The sequence below is a fragment of the Thamnophis sirtalis genome, unplaced genomic scaffold (assembly GCF_051295495.1).
Source record: "Thamnophis sirtalis isolate CommonGarterSnake01/CBP01778 unplaced genomic scaffold, rThaSir2_p1.2 scaffold_3, whole genome shotgun sequence".
Classification (NCBI taxonomy): Eukaryota; Metazoa; Chordata; class Lepidosauria; order Squamata; family Natricidae; genus Thamnophis; species Thamnophis sirtalis.
The window spans coordinates 157,382,548-157,407,013 of NW_028261383.1; the positions used below are offsets into that span (position 1 = coordinate 157,382,548).

General features: G+C 40.3%; 2 protein-coding genes across 2 annotated transcripts in view; one reads left to right on the plus strand and one right to left on the minus strand.

Moving 5' to 3' along the window:
• SLC11A2 (solute carrier family 11 member 2) overlaps nucleotides 1-4,227 on the minus strand; it is a 72,767-nt gene extending 68,540 nt beyond the window's left edge. The window contains exon 1 of the mRNA XM_087710544.1: nucleotides 4,208-4,227. The gene's annotated coding sequence lies outside the window, so the exon portion shown is untranslated. The remainder of the gene's footprint in view (nucleotides 1-4,207) is intronic.
• Nucleotides 4,228-4,621: 394 nt separating this feature from the next.
• LETMD1 (LETM1 domain containing 1) lies at nucleotides 4,622-23,849 on the plus strand. Its single transcript, XM_087710548.1, has 9 exons — nucleotides 4,622-4,801; nucleotides 7,538-7,692; nucleotides 9,216-9,331; nucleotides 13,226-13,308; nucleotides 14,701-14,887; nucleotides 17,055-17,156; nucleotides 18,936-19,088; nucleotides 20,244-20,340; nucleotides 22,863-23,849. The coding sequence occupies exons 1-9, from the start codon at nucleotides 4,650-4,652 to the stop codon at nucleotides 22,934-22,936; spliced, it is 1,119 nt and encodes a 372-aa protein (XP_087566674.1). The 5' UTR covers nucleotides 4,622-4,649; the 3' UTR covers nucleotides 22,937-23,849.
• Nucleotides 23,850-24,466: the final 617 nt, after the last annotated feature.

Below are 24,466 nucleotides of genomic sequence, written 5' to 3' on the forward strand. Positions count from 1 at the left end.
AATTGGTTTTAAGTCAAGGACTTCCTATATTTATTTTATTTATTTGGTCAAGCATGCATAATGTAACAGATATATAAGTATAAACATGATTATGAATACAGGAAATGGATACGAATAAGTGGGGACAGTAGGACGGGGACAGTAGGCAAGTTGGTGCACTTATGCGCGCCCCTTGCAGACCTCTTAGGAATGGGGTGAGGTCAACAGTAGACAGTTTAAGATTAAAGTTACGGGGGTTTGGGGAAGAAACCACAGTCAGGTAGTGCATTCCAGGCATTGACCACTCTGTTGCTGAAGTCGTATTTTCTGCAATCAAGTTTGGAGCGGTTTACCTTGAGTTTGTACCTATTGTGTGCTCATGTATTATTGCAACCATTTTTGCTATAAAGAATAGGACAGGCGTCTTGGGAGGGTGCTCAACATGCCATGACTTGTGTGCTGGCAATCTATTGTTGGATTATAGTAATGTGCTCTTTGTAGGCCCTCAAGGAATGTGCAGAAATTGCAGAATGCCATCCCACTTCCCACCCTCCAACCAAAATCATGGACTTCACTAGGTACACAATATATGTCTTTGTTCTGAATGATCAAGTGAAGATGGATTCTATTATCTAGTCTTTATTGTCCCTGTTCCCACTCATTGCCATTCACCTGATTTTCCTTCCAATGTAACAGGTAACAGAGAGGAACAGATTTCACATACCTACAGACTGCCCTTGAATGGTGTTAGAATAAGAAAGAAAATACAATTTTAATACTGGAACAGTGGAGAAGTGACTCAAGCTTGATTCTCTTGAGAGGCTGCGGCAAAGATAAGGGGCTCAAACTATTTTCTAAACTTCCATCTGAAGGCAAAAATAAGAAACAACAGATGGAAACTAATCAAGGAGAGAAGCAACCTGGAACTAAAGAGAAATTTCTTAATGGTGAGAACAATCAACCAATAAAACGGCTTGCCTTAAGTTGTGGGTGACCCAACACTGGAGGCTTTCAAGAGGAGACTGGACAGTCATTTGTCTGAAATGGTATAGGGCCTCCTGCTCGAGCAGGGGGTTGGACTAGGTGACCTCCAAGGTTCCTTTCAACTCTGTTATTTTGTTTTCTGTTAATGTATTGACCAACCTGCCAAATGCTTGATATGAGCGATGGTTGAGATCTCCCAGGATTTGGTGTTAGAGAGGCATGAGCAGTTTAAATGGGTGCACCTCAGAATTTTATGGGTCCCAAGCAGTGGATTCAAAAATTTTTACTACCAGTTCTATGGGCATGGCTTGGTGGGTGTGGCAGGGGAAGGATACTGTAAAATCTCCATTCCCTCCCCACTCAAGGGGAAGATTACTGCAAAATCCCCATTCCCTCCTGATCAGCTGGGACTTGGGAGGCAGAGAATAGATGGGGGCATGGCCAGTCAGAGGTAGTATTTACTGGTTCTCTGAACTACTCAAAATTTCCACTAGCAGTTCTCCAGAACTGGTCAGAACCTGCTGAATACCACCTCTGCTTCCAAGGGTTTCAAAAGATACATTCACAACTATCACAGAAGACAGGTCATATCCTCAATCTGACTTTTGTTTTGAATGCAGGTAACCAATGTACTGTGGACCCAGAAATGATACTATTATCATTGAGTTAGTAATATTTGGTGAGATTTGGATCTCTGCAACATTTCTCCTAGGTCAAGAGCAAGGATGATATCAGATGGGTCCACCGCAGAGACTGAGAGGTTTTATTTGATTCCAAGTAGCTCTAAACAATGTTCTCTGCAATTTGACTGCCCAGTGTTTCAACAGTGACCATGTTGAAATGCAGAATATAGACTATTGAAACATATCTGGCATTTAATATGGTAGCTCCCAAGCAAGGGTAGCTCCTTGCCTTTCTTTATATCAGGGCTCACATAATGGTTCTAAGACATATAGAAGACTTGAACAATTCTGACATAGGTCCAGAGGCAAAGACAAAGAAGCATAATGGGGGGTTCACCATCAGATCTATGCAGCACCAATTAGAGAAGAAATGTTGGAAACCCGGCTCCCTTCCCTGAACTGTATTCAGACAACAGTCCAATGGAATCCATGTGCAGATACCCTTCAGTGGCTCTGGCTAGCACCCAGATCTCATCTGAGCAATATGGTGAGCAATTTATGAAGTTCTCTATTAAAATTGTTCAGATTTGTGTTGGTGTTGAAACCAGTCCAAAGAACCCACCACACATGTATTATAATAGCATAATTTCAGGCAGTTCCACACTTGTGTGGAATTAGGTAAGATACTTGGATCTCTTTGGTTCTCCCATTGTATGTTTGGTTTCTTCCGTGGTTTGGCTTGTAAGAACTTCTAACAGTCATTTTGCATAATTAAGCTAACATTTTTTGCAAGCTGTAAATGAAATGGTGGTGACAATGAGATCCTTGTCCCCCCTGCCCAAAGTATCATTTGCTCTAACTGATCTTAAGAGCTATCATCCATGACCCCCCACAAAAAAAATAATCCTTAGATGAGATAGGTTATCCTAGTTCTTTTAATCCTAGTTTTAAGCCTTGAATGATATGGAGGCATTAGTCAGAGATACAGAAATGACATGTGGCATTTCTAAGAGCTGTATGAAATTTCACACATTGTTGCTTTGACCATTAGTTTGGAAAGTTATCCTGTGGGTAGAAAGATACAGATGTTGTCAGAGTATAGTAATCAAATTTGATGGATACGTTCTGAAGTCCTTCCATATGTTCTCTAGTCCATAGTAACAACATTATCTTTTTCCCTTAAGTATCTTGTGCATGGATATCTTTGTGGCTATTTGTTAAATACTGTATATCTGTGATTTCATATGGTATGGTTGCTTGAATGGACAAATTTGAAATTGGCTGGATTCATATAATTTCTATAAACTATCAATGTAATTTATAAATTCTAGTATTTGGGTTCATACAAGGGCAAGGGTTATGGAGAAAAAAAACCATGTTGCACAAGTCTAGCTTTAGTCTCTGATGAAGGAAGCTCTGACCCATGAACATTACTATTGCAAAGATATATCCTGATGTTTGGATTACTACAAAAGTTTTGCTGCAGACAGGTCAAAATTATTTATTTGACTACAAGTCCAATTAGACTTTTATCCACCCCACCCTAATAACGAGTACAGTACATATTCCCATAAAAATCTGCATTATGGTCAGAAGTAGCATATTGTAATCTCTCATTTACTCAGAGCACCAACTGCTTATAAACAGTTACAGCACTGTAAAACTTTATTTAATAATAGCACCGCTTGAGCAGATAAATGGTAATGTCCTTATTTGTAGAAATATAGTTGCTTGTTTTATATATATATATATTGTTTACCTCTTTTTCCCCTGTCCTTCTTTTTACTCTAAACTTCATCTCTTCTTTTCAGACTGGTTGTTTAAAAGTTTCAGATCTTTTGGAGACGTTCTCAATTACTTAAGTTTAGTAGATAGGGCTAAATAATGAGTATTCTGTTATATCACATATCCCACCTTTCCCTTCAGGGAATAATACTGATTGATAATACTGTTATCAATCTGGGGTACAGATTCTAAGCAGTATTATTTCTGTCTTGAAATCAATACATTCTATTTATACTTTGGTTAAAGAAATCATCGAGTTCTTTTCTTTACAGGCATGCAATGCATTCTGTAGTCCTAGCTACTTTTTCTTCTTTTTAAACTTTGAGGCAATATTGCATAAGGTTCCAATTTAAACTTCTTCATTTTCTTATCTTCCTGTTGAATTTTCTCTCCTTATTTCCTCTCTTTTTCCTTAACAAGATTGAAATTATCTGTATGTCCATTTGGATGAAATTTCAGTTCCTTTTAACAGCTAAAACCTCCACAATTAGAACTGATTTTTGATTTCTTCAGTTTTACATTTTTGTGGCATTTAATGTTACATTTCCTTAAACAGAGAGGGTAAAATATAAATGCACCTGTAACTGCTGTAAAAAAAAGGACTTCATGGTTTAATTTCCCCCTTTTCCCTTTATTTATTTCTTACTTATTTTTCCTTAACTTTTCTTTACCTTTGTTAAAAAATGTGCAGTGGTTTTATGTTGCAAAAAACGATTCAATAAAAATAATGCTATGATTCTTTCCTTGTCCTGCCGATCTTTTTCATTTCAACCACCTTCCCCTTTCCTTCCTGTCGCTACCTTCTTTTGAGGAACTGACAACTCTATTTCACCTACCGTACTTTTCGTAGGAAAGAAATCACTCGCTTTTCCCTCGCACGTCCTACACTGCCTAGCTAGCGCCGAAATTCCAGAGAGGGCGGAGAGAGAGAAAGAGAGAGAGAAGGAGAAAGAAAGAGAGAGGAGAGAGAAAAGAGAGAGGGAGAGAGAGCGAGAAAAAAGGAGAGAGCGAAAGAAAGCGAAAGAAAGAAAGAAAGAAAGAAAGAAAAAGAAAGAAAGAAAGAAAGAAAGAAAGAAAGAAAGAAAGAAAGAAATCGTTTGTTCGTTTGTTCTGGTTGCGCCTTGGCGTCATGTGTTCGTGATGCCGAGGTGGGCACATGGTTCCTTTTCTCTTTCCGTAGCCACTTCTTCCGCCCGGAGTTGACACGTGAGCTACCCTGGCAGCTGAGCGCAGCCGCCCCGGAAGACCAAGGCGGCTCTTTCGCCTCTTTCGGCGGGCATGGCGCTGCTGCTACTGCTGCTGCTGCCTGGCCGGCGTTGTTGCTGCCGCCCTGGCGGCTTGCGTTTAGGATTTCGCCGACCTCCCGTACCCGTTGCTTCCCTTCACCGGGCTTTATGCCCACCAGAGCCTCCCCCGTGGCCAGCCCTAAGGTGAGGATCTGGGCTGGGAGGCACGCCGGCTTCTGGTACCGGAGAGAGTGGGGGAAAGGGGCATGGCGGCAGCCGCCGTTTGCATTCCCCTTCCTTGTAGGTCTCCATGCCTCTTCCCGGACTTCTATGCACGAGGAGCGGAGCTGCGTGCCCGACCCTTCCGTGCTGGAGGCGAGGGAAGGCAATAGTACTTGGAGTGCCCTCTTGCAAAAATAACCCGATTAAGTTCTCAGCCAGAGACGGCGGGTGGAAAGGGTTCTGCTCCGTTTCGCTTAATTTCCACCTGCAGAAATTCTGCCCCGATTATCCTTTAAGGGTTTCAAGGGAGAAGGCGGAGGCTTAGTGGAGGAGGGCAAGCCAGGGTGATCCTATGAAGAGGGGAGAGTTGCTGTGCATGTGCAGCCTGGAGGAAAGATGGCTAAGGTGGTGGCAGCCCATCGCATCTTTGGGATATCTGAGAGGGAGATCTCGGTGACTTTGTTTTCTTCCGCTCCGAAATCCAGGTAGTCTTCAACTTGCAACAGTTTGTTTAGTGACCTTCAAAGTTAGAACGACACTGAGAAAACCTGACTTACGACCATTTTTTCACAGTTGCTACCTTTGCAGCATCCTCGTGATCAAAGTTCAGAAGCTTGGCAACTGGCTCATATTTATGGCCATTGCTGTGTCCCAGGGTCATGGGATTGCTTCCTGTGACCTTCTGACGAACAAAGTCAATCGGGGAAGTCAGATTCACTTAACAACCGGGTTATTAACTTATCAACTGCAGTGACTCACTTAAATAGCTGTGACAAGAAAGGTCGTAAAATGGGACAAACCTCACTTAACGGATGTCTCCCTTAGCAACAGAAATTTTGGTCTCAACTCTGATCGTAAGTCGAGGACTACTTATACAACATACAGAATTAAAGGGGGTAAGTTAGAGGAAGAGAGATTCTGCTTGAACATTAGATAATTACTATCCAACAGGGGGACCAATTCTTAGAGGGCAGGTGGGCTCCCTTTTGCTGGATATGTTCAAAACAAAGGCTAGACAGTTTGGGTAGTTTCCGAAGTAGTTTGCTTGTTTCCTAGGATTGAGAGACGGTGACTGGCCTCAGGTCAGGGGTGGGTTTCTCGCCCCGTTCCAACCAGTTCAGTTCGGTTGGAATGGGGCTGGTGGCGTCCTCGTGCACGCGCGCAGCGCACGCATGCGTACTAGCGTCTGTGCGATGCTCCAGCTGCTCCTGGAGGATCGCACAGGCGCTGTATGCATCCTGCGCATGCGTGGAAGCGCAGAACTTGTCAAAACCGGGTAAGGAGCGCGGGCGGGCGGCTGGGCCCTTCGCCGTTCCCGGAAGTTACTTACTTCCGGGTTCGCCGACCAACCGGTTCGCGGGGACCGCCGCAAACTGGTTGAAACCCACCCCTGCCTCAGGTCCTCCCACTGGCCTAGGCAGAATTAAATCTCAGTCTTCCCATCTATAGCGTGATGCCTTAATAATTATACATCAAGGTACTGTAGTTCTTAGGCAGCTTTTGGGATATTTTAATTTGGAGTTCTCCAGTCAGCACCGGGTTGAGAGTCAGTGACCTAAACAGCCCCTTTCAATTCTTGGATTCTATGAATATGCTGTGAGATAATGGTAGATGTAGTCCAGTCCACCTGGAAGACAAGTGGTGAAGGAAAGGTGTATGAACTCAAACAGTCCGAAGTAAATGCACCCTGGGTGGGCCATAGATTTTGTTATGTCATGTTTTCTTTAACACTTGAATATATTGCAATGACTGGATTTTTAAAACATGCTATTTTCAAACCAAGTAAAACACGGTCTCTGCCTTCCACTTCAGAACTCCGATTACTTCTTTGGTAGCGGTTATAACCAAAAATAAGGCTTTATTTGGGGATATTTCAGATGGAGAGAATGTCATTTTTGAATGCTTCATTTCACTGAAGTAATTATTGCCAGCCAAAGGAAAACACTGAAATGTTACTTATAACTAAGGATATGCTCACATTTGTTTCATGATAACATGGCAAGTTTTCTGTGTTCAAAGAACACAGAAGATTTAAATTTGCCTCGCGAGTTAGCAGTGTAAAGAGGTGCATTCAAAACATCGTATATTTACAATTTGGCTTTGGAAAGAATACTTGATCTCTTACTTGGAAGAAAATCTGCTCCTCCTGCCCAGATTACTTTAAATCCAAAATGTCTGTCTTGTTTCATGGTTAGCAGAAGGTAGAATGATTAGCATTGATTTTCTCATTGTTCTTGTCACATTGTTCTTTGTTTCAAAAAAGAAGGTTTACCACGCTAGCTGGTGAAAGTAAAACTAATTGTTACAGGTGGTTTTTTTTTGTAGCTGGGCGTGGTTTAGAATGATTTTTTAAAAATTTGGATGTTTTCCTGATAGCAAAATATTAAAACCATATGTAATGAAACACAGCATCTGATTAACAAGATATGCATTTTGCATTTTTGTTGGGCATGGGCCTTTGCAATTAGATGTCGGTGTTATTTTGCTTTAGTAATAAAACTAGGTACTCCACTAATAATTATGTATAAGTTCTATGAAAACCTTTTTTCACTGTGGGCATAAAATACTAATATTAAGCTGTATTGTTTGAAACATGTCAGAGATAGCTGCTCTCCATTATTCTGTTATAACTACAATATGAAAGTTGTTTCTGTGTGAGCTAACCGGCATAAAAGAGATACATGACAATGCAAGTGCTGAACTTGGATCTCCTTTCAGACTTCCAGTGTGCCATTTTTCTTCTTCAAAAGCAAATTCAAACAAGCTTACCTCCGCTTTGGTTTCAAAAATCAAATACCTGAATCAGAAGTATGAAAGATATTTGGAAAGGAAATTCCCACGTTTCTATCAGCTTTATTCAACATTTTTAAAAGGTGGGTTTTCATTTAAAAGTATAGTTTATAATTTCAGTGAAAAGGCAATCCAGGAGCATATGTCTTAATTTTGGTAGTATGCAAAATGTTTTAAATTGAAAGTATCCTGTTTCAGGTTTGAAATGAATTGCACTGATGGAAGTATGTCTAATAGAATTGCTTTGAAATGAGATGGGCGCCAAATAAATGTAATAATAAATAAATAAAACAGTTCTCTTTTAAGCTTTTTTGAAGAATCCAAAACTTAATTGAAATAACTTTTTGTATGTAAAACAACCATTTCAAACTGAAAACAGAGTGTTTCTGCATACTATTCTGTACACTAAACTGAAGTTTGGGAAACAAGTGCTTATATTAATTATAATAATAATAATTGATCCTATATGCAGGATTCCAGATAAATGTACCGAATTCTGGTATAATGAAAGACTCTCATGCTTGTTCCTCCCCTTCCCAGTTCTTTTAGATTTACAAGGAAAATTCTAAAAATACATCCTTCCAATTTAAGTGGAACAGTTCATTATAACGTTTCAAGAGTCTTATTTGAAATTACAATTTGATCCTGACATGTTCTCAGGAACATCTTTAAGCTCAGAAGTCTTAGGTAATTGTTAGTTAACTCCTAGAGGAAGAAGGAAATAGAGAAGAAAGAATAAGTGAGCTTAAGGCTTCCAACAGTTTGTTCTTTTTAATGAAGAAGTGTTTTCCATGAAATCTGATTCAGTCCCGAGTTTGATCAGAGTAGGAAGAGATTAACATATGAGCAATATGTTGACATTCTGAATGAAGTTTTGTGTGTGTGTGTGTGTGTGTAAATTTCTTTTTATGAAAGCAGTGGGTTTTGCAGAATCATAAAAAGGAAAGGAAAGCACATGTATAAGAATAGCCAACATAGCTGAATGTCTTCTTATTTCTCGACAGTTTTCTCTCATTCTTTCTAAGAAAATAGTATATATGCACAGTAAATAGTAGATATGCAATATATATATAATACCTTACAAGAGGGCTGAAGAAGCTAAGTTTATACTAAGAAGACTATTATCAATGCTACTATTCTGTGTTTCTATGGCATGTCCTACTAATACCATTAAATCAGGAGGGAAACAATTACATGACCAAGATTGAGCAAGACAGTCAAAGGACCCTGAAATCAATGAACACAGGGAATTGTAGGTCTTTGGTGATTCTCAGTCATCCAGGTCATGGTTGTCTCAAAGGTGATTTTTCAAAAGGCAACTGGACTGGTTATTTTTCCCTTGAGGAAGAAGAAGAAAGCATTTTGCTTCTCATCCCAGAAGCTTCCAACTGATGAAGCTTCTCGGATGAGGAGCGAAACGTTTTCTTCTTTTTCCTCAAGGAAAAAAACAACAGTCCAGTTGCCTTTTGAAAAAGCACCTTTGAGACAAGGAACTGTAACCTAAAAGGGAATGGATTTATTTTAATTTTCAGATTAAAATAAATATATGAAATACACAATTAAAAAGTGGAAGTGAAATCTGAAAATAATTATATATTCTGTTCAGGCTTGCAGGTTTTCTTTTCAGAAGCAAAAGAAATAAGAAGAATAAAGGCAGACATGATAAATAAGAACATCCAATTCCATCAACTTCCTTACAGGGAAATGGAGAGACTAAGACAGGTTGGTTTATATTCCGTGTTCTCTCTTTCCTGCTGATTTTTTGATCTTACATTGTACTAGATGTTGGAATTAACAGGTTAATTTTAAGCAGCATCTAGTTTTTGCACTTCAACAACCATCTTTATTCATACATGAGTAATTATCTTACATAGTACATATCTAATATAACTTTTTTCTTCTACGTTCAAGGATTTTAACATAAATGTTTGCTTTAATTTGATAGTTTTACAGATGATCCTCTTTTGAAATGATCAGAAATGAGCATTCTCTCTCCCCTCCCCCTTTCTAAGGCTCCATTCATTCAGCAATAATCTGGAGTCTGTTTTATGATTAGGGGGAAAAAAACAAGCAGCAGATGGGGCTAGAGTTAAAACAAATATAAAGCCACCCATTTTTCTAACAATTATTTCCTGACACAATCTTGCATTTTTCCAAAGCTGGAGGAAAACAACTGACAATTCTTATCAAAGGCCTGGACTGATTTTTGCAGAGAATTTTGAAATTGGGGCTATGAATTCATGACATACAGCCTCAGGGCTGACCTAGATTCCTGGCATAACATCAGGCATAAACTGTGACTTAAACCCCACAGTGACTTATGTTCACACAATGCACCAAGTGAAAATCCAGTCTACCGCATCTTGTGCCCTAATCACCATTCGGTTCATATATAGTCGAGCAGATCTGTCATAAAATATGCAACAACATTCCCTCCCCCCTCCCAATAGTAACATTATTGCAATCTGGGTGCTGTTTGCACTTTCGTGCAAATGGAGAGGAGTTGAGCTCAGCGGGCAACTCTTTCACTCCATGGGCTTTACAACCCAGGAGATTGCTTAATGACCATAACTGGGAGTGCCATGATTGCAGACACTGAGTGAAACAGTCATGTGGGCATCTCAATGTCCTCATCGTGGAATTTGAATTTGTGTTTATTTGTATGCCGCCCTTTTCCCTGGGGGGACTCAGGGCGGCTCACAATCAAAAAGGAAGGGGGAAACAAACTTTTACATATAGACAGTACATAATTAAAACGCAACATTCATACCATTCGGGCGGGACACAATCTTTAGCCCCAGGCCTGACGGGATAGCCAGAGTCTAAGGGCTGTGCAGAAGGTCTGGAGGGTGGTGAGGGTACGAAGCTCCACGGGGAGATCGTTCCATTGGGTCGGGGCTACCACCGACAAGGCTCTCCTCCGCGTGGTGGCCAGTCGGCATTGGCCAGCGGATGGAACTCGGAGGAGGCCTAAACGATGGGATCTAATGGGTTGTGTGGAGGTGATCAGCAGTAGGCGGTCTCTCAAGTACCCAGATCCACTACCATGAAGGGCTTTAAAGGTGGCAAGTAGCACCTTGAAGCGTATCCGGAGATCGACAGGTAGCCAGCGCAGCTCGCGGAGGATAGGTGTTACGTGGGTGAAGTGAGGTGCACCCACAATCGCTCACGCGGCCGCATTCTGGACTAGCTGAAGTCGCCGAATACTCCTCAAGGGCAGCCCCATGTAGAGCACATTGCAGTACTCCAGCCTAGAGGACACAAGGGCACGAGTGACTGTTCAGGTAGGGGCGCAACTGGTGCACCAGGCAAACCTGGGCAAATGCCCCCCTGGTCACAGCTGACAAATGATGTTCGAAAGTCAGCTGTGGGTCCAGGAGGACTCCCAAGTTGCGGACCCTGTCTGAGGGGTATAATGTTTGACCCCCCAGCCTGAGAGATGGAATATTTGCCAAATTGGCGGGAGGGAAACACAACAGCCACTCGGTCTTATCTGGGTTGAGCACGAGTTTGTTAGCCCTCATCCAGTCCCTAACAGCTTCAAGTCCCTGGAACAATCAAGATTCTAGCTCCTAGTCATAGACTTCCTGTATTGCGTGAATCCAAATAGTTATGGCTTTTTAAATAAATTTTTAAATAAATCTTGGTTAAATTAATCATGATTTACAATAATGAGTGAATAATTATGTGCCACGGATAATACTCATATACAGGAGTCTCTAATAGCTCTAAGATGATTAATAGATAATTTCTGAAAGGGATTAGAAAATGGGGCTTGAGAACCCAATGTCCTTTTAATGTCTCCACTCTAGCTAACAGCAAGATGGCCTAATCCCTTCATCTCTCAGTGGTCAAACCTGCAGAAGATCACTGTCCTGCAGTCTCCTTGTGAGAGGAAAGCATCCAGAGCAGGGTCCCCAACCTTTTGGACCTCAGGGACCACTAAATTCATAATTTTAAATCTTGCGGACCACTAATACGATCTGCCTAATGACTGGCTGGCTGGGTGTGGTCAGGTTGTCATGTGACTGGGTGGGCGTGGTGAACTTGATGTCATTCACGTCAATGGGTGCCTCGCCAGTCTCTACTCGCCCCTCCCATCCCAGCCACTCTTTGCCTTCCCACCTGGGCTCCTTAGGGCCCCAATAGGAAGCAGTTGTTGGAACTAAGCAGCCAGCACGAGAAAGAGAGCATCTCGCTGAGGACTATGAGCATAGGCTTCCCAAGCAGAGGGAAGACCTGTGGGAGTTCAAGGCCAGGTACTGGCACCTGGAGGCTCAGCGGGCTGAGAGGGTCAGCCAGTTCCAGGCCATGATGCAGTCCCACTAGAACAAGGCCCTCTGGCTCTTTGCCACCAGTGGCGCTTCCCTCAGCCTTTGCCTAAAGTCCCACAGCAGAAGGCTTAAGCAGATCCCAAGTCAGAATTTCTGCTGCCCCCCCCCCCCGACCCACAGGGGGAAAAAAAAAAACCCAAAGGGGGAGACACTCTGCAGCATCACAAGCATTAATTGCACGTATCTGGCTCAGGGGCTGTAGTTTGAGGACCCCTGATGTAGTGCAATATAAAAAATGAAAATAATTTTTCTGTGGATCACCAGTTGGTAAGGGCTGATCCAGAGCATATGTGAGTCATCTTCTATCCTCCACTTGTCTGAAGAGATTCCAAAGAACTGGTCTACTCACCATTTCTTGGTCTGTGCTGCAATCATCAACTCTGCTTTCCCAGAGTCACCTTCACTTTGCCATGCCTCCCCCAGAAGTCCAATCTCAGACGTTTAATATTTTATCCTACTATAGTACTTTCACATTTGAGTATTGCAACCCCAACAACTGTGCAGTAGAAATAAATAGTCTCTTTATTTCAGTCATCAATCAGCATCAGAGCCGAGGTGGCGCGGTGGTTAAATGCAGCACTGCAGGCTACTTCAGCTGACTGCTAAATCAGCAGTTCAGCGGTTCAAATCTCACCGGCTCAGGGTTGACTCAGCCTTCCATCCTTCTGAGGTGGGTAAAATGAGGACCCGGATTGTTGTTGGGGGCAATATGCTGACTCTGTAAACCGCTTAGAGAGGGCTGAAAGCCCTATGAAGCGGTATATAAGTCTAACTGCTATTGCTATAATATAATATTAAAAAATAAAATGAAAGCTATCCCATTGTGTTAGTAGTGTAACTCAGGGCTCCTCAAAGTGGTCATTATCAAACACACACACACACACACACACACACACACACACACACACGAGCTTCTGGGACTGTCCTGACCTACATGCTAAAAGAATTTGATCTCTAGCACAAACTATATGACATCATGATATCAAGACTACTAAGGGTATATTTTGAAAGATAAAAGTGAATAGAAGAGGGATAGTTTGGGTAAAATTGTAGAATTCATGAAGTTAAAGTATCTATTATGAAATACAAAATCACTGTGACTAAAATCTAGGGGTAAACTAATACCAATACTGTAACTATAGCCACTATAAGTGTAGTATAGTTTGTAAAGCAATTATAACAACTTTAAAAAGCGAAAGAACAAAAAAGAACCAATTGTAATAACTGGTTTCCTGCATTGTTAACAATTAACAATAATAGTAACTATGCATTGTTCCTCTAGTTTCGTCGGGACCTTATTAAAGCCATTCCTGTTGGGATTCTCTCTCTTCCACCCTTCGCCAACTATTTAGTTCTTTTGCTTATGTAAGTAGAATTTTGTCTTTATCTAGTTCCTTAAGATTTACTGGGATTCAGCCTTTTTGCCCTCTCTCTTGTCTTCCGATATAATTGCTAAACTCTTTAAAATGCTCCCCTTTTTAAAGGACAAATTGAAAGATTGGGAAATGTTTAATTTGGGGGGGGGGGAGAGTTGTGCAGGCAAAAACTCTTATCTCAATTGGCATTTCTTCTGCCCTGTTTCTTCATAATAAAAGAAGGAAAAGGAAGCACGAATGGGGTGAATTTGTTCTCACTTTTACCAGCCCAATATGGCTGGATGGCAGGGCAGCTTGGCCTTGCAAGAACATTGTAGGTTTTCATTTCAGAAAAGGAAATTGGACCTGAAGATGATTAGCTGTAGCAGATTTGGACTAAAATATGATTAAAAGCCAATCTGTCTACTGATAAAGCCTGTGACTGCCAGCATAGAATATGGGATATATTGCACAAGAACAGAACTGGTGTATTTATTAAACCTTCCACCCATTTTTCATGAGTGCAGGATGGCTTACAAAAATATTAAAAGAAATACATTGGAAAACAAACAGTAATAAAAACTGCAAAGAAGATCAAGAGACCAATAAGAATCACATTCACTATTAATGGAATCATCAAGGTAAATCTGGCCTGGTGCCTAAATTACGGCAACTGGGAATTCCAAATACTAGAATTTTCCAAGACTGAGAAACCAGATCTCAGAAGGTTATATATGTATTTCCAGGTCAGATACTATTTGATAGAAGAAATTTTATTGGATAAGAGCTGAGGTGGCGCAGTGGTTAGAGTGCAGTACTGCAGGCTACTTTTGCTGATTGCTGTCTTCCGGCAGTTCGAATCTCCCCAGGCTCCAGGTTGACTCAGCCTTCCATCCTTCCATGGTGGGTAAAATGAGGACCCAGATTATTGTTGGGGGCAATAGGCTGACTCTGTAAACCGCTTAGAGAGGGCTGTAAAGCACTGTGAAATGGGATATGAGTCTAAGTGCTATTGCTATTGCTATTTATTGACAACATAAGATACCCTGTTTCTTTTTCTTAAGTACATTTTCAGCAGTCCTATGAAGATAATTTAAAAGTTGGCTTTTAACAAGACCTGGCTTAATTTCCAAAAGAAGAATTCCATAGGATTTCAGGATGTCAGGGCCGTGGTTACAGTTGCCAGACTGCTGTTTTCTACATCCCTTAGTGGAAATTATCTTAAGTAAAAGCTTTCACTGTAGGTGGAAGCTGTAAAATCCATTTCCTATTGCAACATTTAGGTTTCCTTGGCCTAAATTTGATTGTAAATGTACAATACACGTATTCCTAAATTTGTATTTGTTAGTCGTCTTGGTTTAGAAGTAAGTCACTTCTTCCAAACAATTTCTCCTCCCCCAAGGTATTTATTCCCAAGACAGCTCTTAATACGCCACTTCTGGACTCCTAAACAACAAGCTGAGTTTCTGAACACGTACCACAATATGAGGCGGGAGGCATATACTGAAGTGATTGATGGTCTAACACATCTATCTCACTTCCCAGAGGATCCTCAGCTTCGCCAGTGTATGCTATATCTCTGCAAAAAGGTAACCTCTTTCTCCATTGACAAAGAATCAATCCTGGATATTTTAAAGTGTTATTCTTAAAAAAACCCCACAACTTTTCCTTTTTTGTGAGCTGCCTTTTAAAAGAAGTTTAACTTTTAATTCTTTTTCTTGCCATAGCATAGTTCAAATACACTGAGCCACTCTTTGATGAATTACCATATTTTTCAGAGTACAAGACACACTTTTCCCTCTCATAAAAGAGGGTGAAAATTTCTTATACACCGAATGTAGCCCGGCCCACCTGCTAGCCCCCCCCCCCCCCCTTTGGCCTCTGCCTCCACAATTTGCCTCCTTGCAGCAAACAGCAAACAGCCTGTTTCAGTTTCAGCACCAGCACAGCCTGACTAGCACAAGCAGCTGTTTTCGGTTTCGAAATCAATCAGCCACCCAACCATCAGCTGTTTCAGGCTGCAAGGATTGCTTATTGCCGCCTCCATTTTCGGCCTCCGCATCCCATTTTTGACCCATTCTGATTCCTGAAAATGAGGCATACAGAGGCCAAAAACAGGATATGGAGGCCAAAAATGGGGTGCACAGAGGGGACAATAGGCTATGGCAATCCCTGCGGCCTGAAACAACTGATCATTGGGAGGCCGATCCAACCGACAATCAGCTGCTTGTGTTAATGAGGCTGTGCTGAAACTGAAACGCATTGTTTTCTGTTTGCTGCAAGGAAGCAAATTGCTGTGAGGCAGAGGCAGATTTTTTTTTCTTGTTTTCCTCCCCAAAAGCTAGGTGAGTCTTATACTTCAGAGCATCTTATACTCCAAAAAATTCAGTATGTTTTACTAAATTACTACTTTATTTTATAGTGCAATACAGGTAGTCGTCAACTTACTGCCACAATTGAGCCCAAAATTTCACTTGCTAAGTGAGGCGGTTAAGTGAGTTTTGTCCCAGTCTACTACGGTTTTGCCACAGTTATTAAATGAATCACTGCAGTTGTTAAGTGAATCATGTGGTCTCATTAAGAGAATTTGGCTTCTGCATTGATTTTGTTTGTCGGAAGCCAGCTGAGGCTACATGTGGTGATCACATGACTCCCAGACAGGGCAACTCTCATAAAATACATTCCAGTTGCCAAGTGCCCAGATTTTGATCATGTGACTGTAGGAATTCTGCAATGGTTGTGTGTGAAAACCGGTCATTTGTTTCAATGCCACTGTAACTTAAAATGGTCATTAAACAAACAATTGTAAGTTGAGGACTACTGTACACTCTTGCAATAGTTGGATTCAGAAATTCTGCTAAATTAGGAACATGTAGACCACATCTTGAACAGTATGTGAACAAAACCGGAGAATCAATGCCTGGCATCTTTTCTAAAGTATAATGAAACACTTCTAGAAATTGCTGTTATATACGATACATTTTTCCATTAATATGCATGGAGGTGAGTCTATGGTCAAGTTGCATAGACCATCCTATATACTTCATCTCCTGTAAACAAAAATGTAAGAAAGTTTCAGTTATTTAATGGTTTGACACTGTTGAAAAGATATTGTGCAGATGCACTCATAATGCTTTATAAAATAATATCAGCATACATTATAGTGGAAAGAAACAAATAAGCACATTCTGGTAGCATGTAGCCTTACATAATACAATTGTAGGGAGGTACCAATTGATTATGGTAGCAAGGTGTTGGGAAGACTTTTTTCTGATGCATAAGGTGTAAAATTTGGCATATAGTAAAGAAAAGGGATGTGGTGGCTAAGACACTGAGCTTGTTGATCGGCAGAAAGATTGGCAGTTCGAATCCGTAGCGCTGCATAACAGATGCTCTCGTTACTTGCCCCAGCTTCTGCCAACCGAGCAGTTTGAAAGCATGTAAAAATGCAAGTAGAAAAATAGGAACCAACTTTGGTGGGAAGGTAACAGCGTTCTGTGCTCTAGTCATGCCGGCCACATCCCCACGGAGACGTCTTCGGACAGCATTGGCTCTTCGGCTTTGAAACGGAGATGAGCACCACCCCCTACAGTCGGGAACGACTAGCACATGTGTGCAAGGGGAACCTTTACCTATAAAGAAAAGCCTGGTGGGAGGATGTATTAAACATTTGTGGTAGTTGGGTAAGTTGTGCATGGGATGAGGTCCTACTTTATACTTGGGAAAAAATTGCTTTTCTGTTTCTTAAACTTTTAGGTTCAGGATGGATTTCATCCAGATGTAACTGAGCTTAAAGCTGTGAGGAGTTTATTTGTGGGGCATCCCTTTGGTATCCAACATCTCACGGTTCAGCATCTGGTAAGTGCCTTTTAAGGAATAAAATTGGCTTTAATCAAAGAAAAGAATACATCTAACTTCGTTTGTACTTGGAAACTGTTTCTAAATTTTGTGCTTGTGATAGGGAAAAAAACTTTAACTTTGGAATTTGCTAATTAGATAGATTTCTTGCTTTGTTTTTTTTCAAGTTTTTTATTTTATGTTACATGTACATATCAATGCGTGAACAGTGTGGCACCTGAGTGTAATACATTTTAATACAGATAAAACTAGTAATACTAGTCATAGTTGTTACATTCATCCAGCTTATGTATTTCTAATAATACACATTTATAGTCTTTCATTATTAAATTATTCCATGTTTCAATATGTTGTTCTAATGCCAATCATCATATTGTTTAAACGTACATAATAATACCACCATTCAATTTCTAAACTTCCCTCGTTATTGATTTTATTTTATTATGTAAAAATGTGTATACTAATATTCTCCCTTTCTCTTGTTTCTGCCTCTGTTTTGACTTTTAATCATGTCACACTTATATTAAAAGATTTTTCTTTCTATCCAACCTCTCTTGCCCACTTTGGTGCTTTGAATTCTGTTCATTTTTAACATACCTCCCATGTTTCACTCTTTGCATCTATTTGTATTAAGATACAATCCTTCACTATTTCATCATTCAGTGTTTCAATACACAGTTCTAATACCAATCACAATATTATTTAGACATACAAGATTATTCTAATCATATTCTTTACAAGCTTCAAACCATATGATTCTAATAGTAATACACATGTTTATATTAAGGTATGTTCTTTCATTATTTAATTGCTCAGTGATTCAATATATTATTCCAATGCCAATCACAATATTATTTAAACCTGTTAATAATACCATCATTCAATCTCTAGTTTTCCCATTTTATTATTGCTTTTATTTCATTATATAAAGGTATATATATACATACACACCCCCATGTTCTTATTTCTACCTAATTTCTACTCATGCCACCATTTTAAAAAAGAAGGGGGGGAAAAAGAAAACAACAACAAAACCCCCTTTCTTTGTATCCATCCTCTCTTGCCCACTTCAGTACTTGATTCTTATTCTTTTTTTGACTTGCCTCCCATATTCCTCTCTTGGATCTTTATCTCTATCTGCATCTACATCCTGGCTATTCAATCTAGGTGTTTCTCCCATCTCTATCTTCTTCCACTGCCTAGCTTTCAAAATACCTGCCTGATATTTGGGGTTCAGGCAGATAGATGAATTTCTTGTTAAAGAAATGGCTAGCAGAGGCTGTATTATTTTTATTCGACAGCACTGAAAAGAGTTGGAAGTTAATTCTTTTATTGGGGGGGGGGTTGTTCCTTATCCCCACTTTTCTCTCTCCCTTCTTCCCCTTCCCCATATTCCTATATTCATTTTCACTTATATATTTTTATAACTTTAATAAAATTATAATTAAAAAAAGAATGAATGGATAACTGCTTAAAAGCCTTCATTATCCCTTAATGATGAAGCAGTTAACTAACATTTCTTCTTTTTGCTCATGTGCTTTTCCTAAAAGGCTTGAAAAACCAAAAAAACCCAAATTTCTTCCTACTTACAAATCTTAAAACTCCATATTCAGCAATGGGTTGGATTTAAATCAGTGTGTGATTGCATCTCCAATCATTGTTCACCCCTACTGCCTTGTCCATAGGCTAAAATGTTTCAGAAATGGAGATTCGCAGTAAAGCATTTTGATCTGAAAGCCTTTGGATGCTTTAATGTTACCTTTGCCATGTTTTCCTCAGAAAGTTCTCAGTCACATTTTGTTCCTGACGCCTCGCTTGCCATCTTTCTTCCTGAGATATCGCTTGAGAAGCCATCTCTCTGAGCTGCATTATCTGGACCAGGCAATGGTGAAACTAGGAGTAAGCCAGCTGACGGATGAAGAAGTGCAAGCGGTAAGAAAAATTCATATGAGGTGGATGATTGGGCCTTGTGGCTGACTGTGGACTAATTATTATTCATCTTCTGCCTTAACCCTCATAAGTGTTGGACAGTTTACAAACAAGTAGTAGTCAGAGTTACTAGTCTCAAAACCAGTATAGACTTTCTATGATCTATAATATGATGGCTTATTCAACAAACCAGGTATAAATTAGTTTAGCATATTGTGGGCAAAATTGGGCAGTTGTGGGCACTATCTGACCTTGCTTTCAGTTGTACAGGAATGCTGTGGAATAGAGGGAGATGCCTCCCTATCTGTCTTCTCAGCTGAGAGAGGATACATTAATGCTCTAGTCAGGCAATAGACACACTTAGAGGAATTAGCTCCTTCTGCCAGTAGCCCTAAACATATTGATTTTTAGCTGTCAAAAATATCAATAAAATTCAAAATGTCAAAGGTCATGTCCAAATATTTGGGGCTGTATACAAAATATCAATAAAATTCAAAATGTCAAAGGTCATGTCCAAATATTTGGGACATATTTGAGAGTTATATGCTTCTTATATGTACCGTGTATCAGTGAAAATATGACATGTCCTGAAAATAAGGCCATGCCAGATTTTTGGGGTGGGCAAAAATATCAGCCCTTACCTGAAAATAAGCCCGCCTGGACACCCCCCCCCCCCGCCCGGACCAGGCAGAATGCTACTCACCGACCTAGCAGTATCCTGAAGGCGCCAAGCAGCGGGAGCCGGGGGGGTACAAAGGCCCTTGCGTAGCATGGCACCTTCGGGATACTGCTAGGTCAGTGTAGCGTTCTGCCCGACTGAAGAGGGGGGTTGCTGGGCGGCTGCTCGTAAGCATGGTCACCTCATGGCTACTGTGTGGCACTGCTGTGACAACGCAACACAGCCAATCGCCCCTGAGGCTGTGCCCGGCTCTTCGGGAGCCCGCTTGCAGGAGAGCAGGCACCCGGCAACCCCAAAACAATAACCCCACCCCAATAATAAGGCCCAGGCCATATTTTGGGGGCCAAAAGAAAATAAGACCCTGTCTTATTTTCAGGGAAACATGGTAACACCAATACAGCTGTTTGTTGGATTCGATGATTCTTTGTGACACGAAGGCATCTCGCTGCATTCCAAGTTGTCCCTCTGATTTTTTGCAGGCATGCTATACCCGTGGCCTGAATTCTGTTCATCTTGATCCAGATGATTGTAGGCTCTGGTTGAACCAGTGGCTAGCACTCTCCTGTTCACTAAGAGGTAAGATTGGCTGAACTATTGGAAGGAGGATTCGTATTATAACTATTCTGGAAAATTTCTCACATCAAAATGCACACCCACCCCTCTCTGCATAACTAGGTGTCTGCAGAAATAAAACCTAAAAGGGAGCTAATCATAGATAAGTCAAGAATATTAAAGCAGAATCTCTTAATAATTAAAAAATATTATTACGGAGTTACTGTGTCACAATCTCTACTGGTCATAAGCCATAGCATAGTGACATATGATAGTAGTCCTCAACAATGATATTTGGGATCGGAATTTCCGTCAATGTGTGATGTCATAAAGCAATGTCATGTGACCACATTGCTTAACAAAGGTGATCCTGGCAAGCCTGTTGCCATTGTTAAGCAAGGACCTCCTCACAACTTCATGTGGGTTTCCAGCAACCAAAGTTCTAAGTAGTTCACAAACAGTTCTGTGGGCAGATAAGTGGCAGCTGGGGAAGGTTGCATGGGTGGCAAAAGTAGTTGCCATGTGGAGGAGTGTGCACATGGGTGGCGGGTGCAGTGCCAACCTAGTGCGCCTGGCTACTGCCGAATTGGGGAGACTTACCCTAGCAAAAAATTGACTTTTGCTTGTGGGAAGCCACAGGGAAGGTTGCAAATGATCATGTGACCAGGGGGTGCTGCAACTATCATTAACGCGAGACGGTTGCCAAGCGCCAGGTTTATAGTGAGATGATACAGAGGTGCTGAGACAGCCAAATTACTGACTGGTCATAAGCTGACTCAATTCAGCACTGTTGTAACTTTGAATGGTTGCTGAATTAGTGGTTTTTAACCCAGGATTACCTAAAGACAAAAAAGTTAAGTTTACTGTATACTACACAGCAGAAGAGAATTTCTTTGGGATATTAGCTTGGTATTATCTGGGGTAAAAACCTTAATTTCCTGGAGTTCAAGTCAGAAAACTTCTCTGCAGTGGTAAACGGCAGGCATTGAACAAGCAACTCCGAAAGGAGTTGGAAAATCATGGTGGAAAATGGGGATTCTCCTCTAATAATCCACAAATATATAATTATATAGGAAATGCAGGTAGTCCTCAACTTACAACCACAATGGAGCCCACAACCTATTGCTAAGCAAGAAAGCTGAATTGTGCCCAGTTTCATGACCTTTTTCTCCATAGTTGTTAAGTGAATCATGCAGTCATTAAGTGAATCTGGCTTTCCCCATTGACTGTCAGTAGCCAGCTGGGAAGGTACAAATGATCACATGACTCAAGGTCAGTGCAACTGTTACGCACAGTTGTCAAGCACTTTAATTTTGATCATGTGGCCATGGGGGCAGTCATGTGAAAACTGCTCATAAATCGCTTTTTCAATGCCATTGTAACTTCAAATTGTAACTGAACGAATGGTTGTAAGTTTGAGGACAACTTGCATCCATATATATTGTCAGCTGAGTTCTTGGAATGCTTTATCTTGTCTTCTCTAGTCTCCATTTAACTGTTTCAATTTTGTGTGTACATTTTAAGATGGATCATTGTAACATTTAGCGCTGGCTAGGTGGTGTCCTGCACTTTTGAGTGCTCTTGCTGCTTTAGTTTAATAAACGACACAAAATGAAAATCTCAGTTTCCATTTTTAATAACATTTTAAGGCTTTTGTGCAGATGAAAGTCTTCAAAGATCAAAATCCCAAGCGAAGAACTCGGTTAAGCAGAGCTGAGCTTATTTCAGGGACTTTTATGCCCTCCTTTCTTATTAATATGTTCTCTGATCATTTGTCCCTGATCTCCATTTTTCTCCACGTCTTATTTAAACTTATAATAGTGATTTTAGAAAAGGGAACTCAATACATGCTGTTTTTGAGTAGGTGGTACTTCATGTGGCAATACAAACTCAAAAAAGAAATGAATTCCAGCCATTTACAATTTTAAGATTATTAAATGGGAGGAATACACAAAACAAAAAATAAAGATTGGCTGAAAAATGCAGAACTAATTCTTCTGTAGGCTTAGTTATGCAGAGGATCGAAACGTGTTAACATTTTATTTCTTGAAATACACAGTCCGCAGCTCCCTTGGGGCAACATGGGACATTTCTCTCTGTAACAAGTATCAAATTGTGGTGGGAATTTGTCATGTCAGAAGCTGTGATGCTGCTACAAAAAGTTAACGGAAACAAGCAGACAGATGTATTTTAAGGAGGGGCCACAGAGAAGATGGTTATAAATAGAAAAATGCTTAGACTGCAACACCAGGAAATATTAGTGTTCTACCCGTAAAACTAATGATGTTCTCAGCTATAAAAACATAGCAAAAATAAAAAAATTGTGTTTAACCTTCTGAACTGAAATAATTTATTTTTAAAATGAATGATTTATTAAGGAGACAGTAAGCAAAGCAGGTAAATCTTGTTCTTCCTAATCTTTCAGGAAGGGATTGAGAATTGTCTCCTTCCTATTTCTATATGTCAGAAAAAGCTCTGCAATCAAAGTTAATGTTAAAATGTTTGTGAATATAATCCAGTGAAATAGAAAGCTATTATCTTTTCAGACTCTGAGACGTCACTCTTGGCACATGCGATGGTCTTACTTTCTATCAACTTCACTCGTTCCTCTAAGAGCTAACCGGAAACAGATCCTTTTGGATTATTGAATATATGCCGTATATTGAACCAGAAAGGGGAATACATTTTCTTTTCATTGATCCAGAAAAGAAAGGGGGTGGGTTGGGAAGCAAGAATCCAGCAGAAGAAACTTCAGTGAATTTGTTAGTGTAGAAGAAACATTGCAGTACGAATAAAATTCTCCCACTGGCTGTTTTGAGTTAACACAATTGCTAAGATAGCACAACAAAATACCTCTGCTGTATATTTCACTAACTTTGCATTTAACCTGGTTCAGTTATGACCTCACAAGCCCCTTTCTTAAGATTGTCAGAGTATAATGTATGTCTGTTCAGACTTGTCAGTCCAAAGTCTTGCTAATTATGCTTGAGGCAAATTCTTCTGCTTGAAAGAAAAACTACTCCCTCAAATGGCTACAATGAAATTTGTTTCGTATTGGCCAGGAAAAAATGAACAATTGCAGAATACATTGGTACAATGCAGCTTTTTTTGCTAAATATACAATCGGAGTCACATACCACTTTGTGATTTCAGTATTGCCAGCTTAAAAAAAAATGTGTGTGGGGTGGGAGAGATCCACACGTCTTAATGTTTGTTTGTTTCTTCCAACCCTTTTGTCTTGAAATGTTTCAGGGACTTTATTTCTCTCTCCAGCTGCAATTGTTAGAGGGACTGGGATGGAAATGTTAGGAGGTCAGTATTGAAGCTAAAGCATCTCTCCATCTAGGTGTATTATTACACACACACAAACACACACATTTTGCAGGACTTAATGGTAAAGACCCAAGGCAGCAAAAGTCTGGGAAGGCACAGCTGAGATAGCACTGGTCACTCCTATCAAAAAGGAAGACTCAATCGTGGTCTCTCAGGAGCCATAAGATTTGCAGGATTTTTAGAAAATTATTATTATGAAGTGTAGCACACTTGAAAAAATCCTTTACTGGGGGGGGGGGGGAAGAGGAGGGTTAAAAAAATAGATTGCATGTAGTATACCAGAAGCTGGAATTCTGGATGACATGTATAGGTTGAGGAAGTCTGTATTTCAGCTAATCATAAAATGTGTGAGAAATGTATATATTACATGTATTTTACTTGAAAGATAAATGTTTACCATTAAAGATGGAAAGATGATTAACATTAAAAAAATGCATCGATCTCTTAATTGTGGGATTTTGAAGTCATTCTGTTAACATATCACTATTGTAACTCCCCTTGAGTATCTGAGCTTGAGTCATAAATGACTGGAAACACTCAAATTATGAATAGTTGTTTCCCCTTATAAAATAACTAGTGACTTCTAAGTTCATGAGCCAAGTCTTTGTTGTGTGTACCTTAGTCCAAGTAGTATCATCAGTCTTTTTGAAATAAAATCTTTGCAAAGGAATAAAAGCCCTGGATGCGTGAAAAGATTTTTCCATAAGGTTTCACTAGGAGATAAATTGATAGACTTGTCGCAAATCCAAATTAAGTCAAACTGCAAAAACTACCTTGGGAGGTGATATCTACAATGATCCAATGCAGAATCTCTCCA

Bases quoted from the DNA above. Each gene is read 5' to 3' on its own strand.
- LETMD1 (XM_087710548.1), top strand. From the start codon at position 4,650: ATGGCGCTGCTGCTACTGCTGCTGCTGCCTGGCCGGCGTTGTTGCTGC. The intron at 13,309-14,700 runs GTAAGTAGAATT...TCCTCCCCCAAG, and splicing joins TATTTAGTTCTTTTGCTTAT to GTATTTATTCCCAAGACAGC. The intron at 20,341-22,862 runs GTAAGATTGGCT...TTATCTTTTCAG, and splicing joins ACTCTCCTGTTCACTAAGAG to ACTCTGAGACGTCACTCTTG.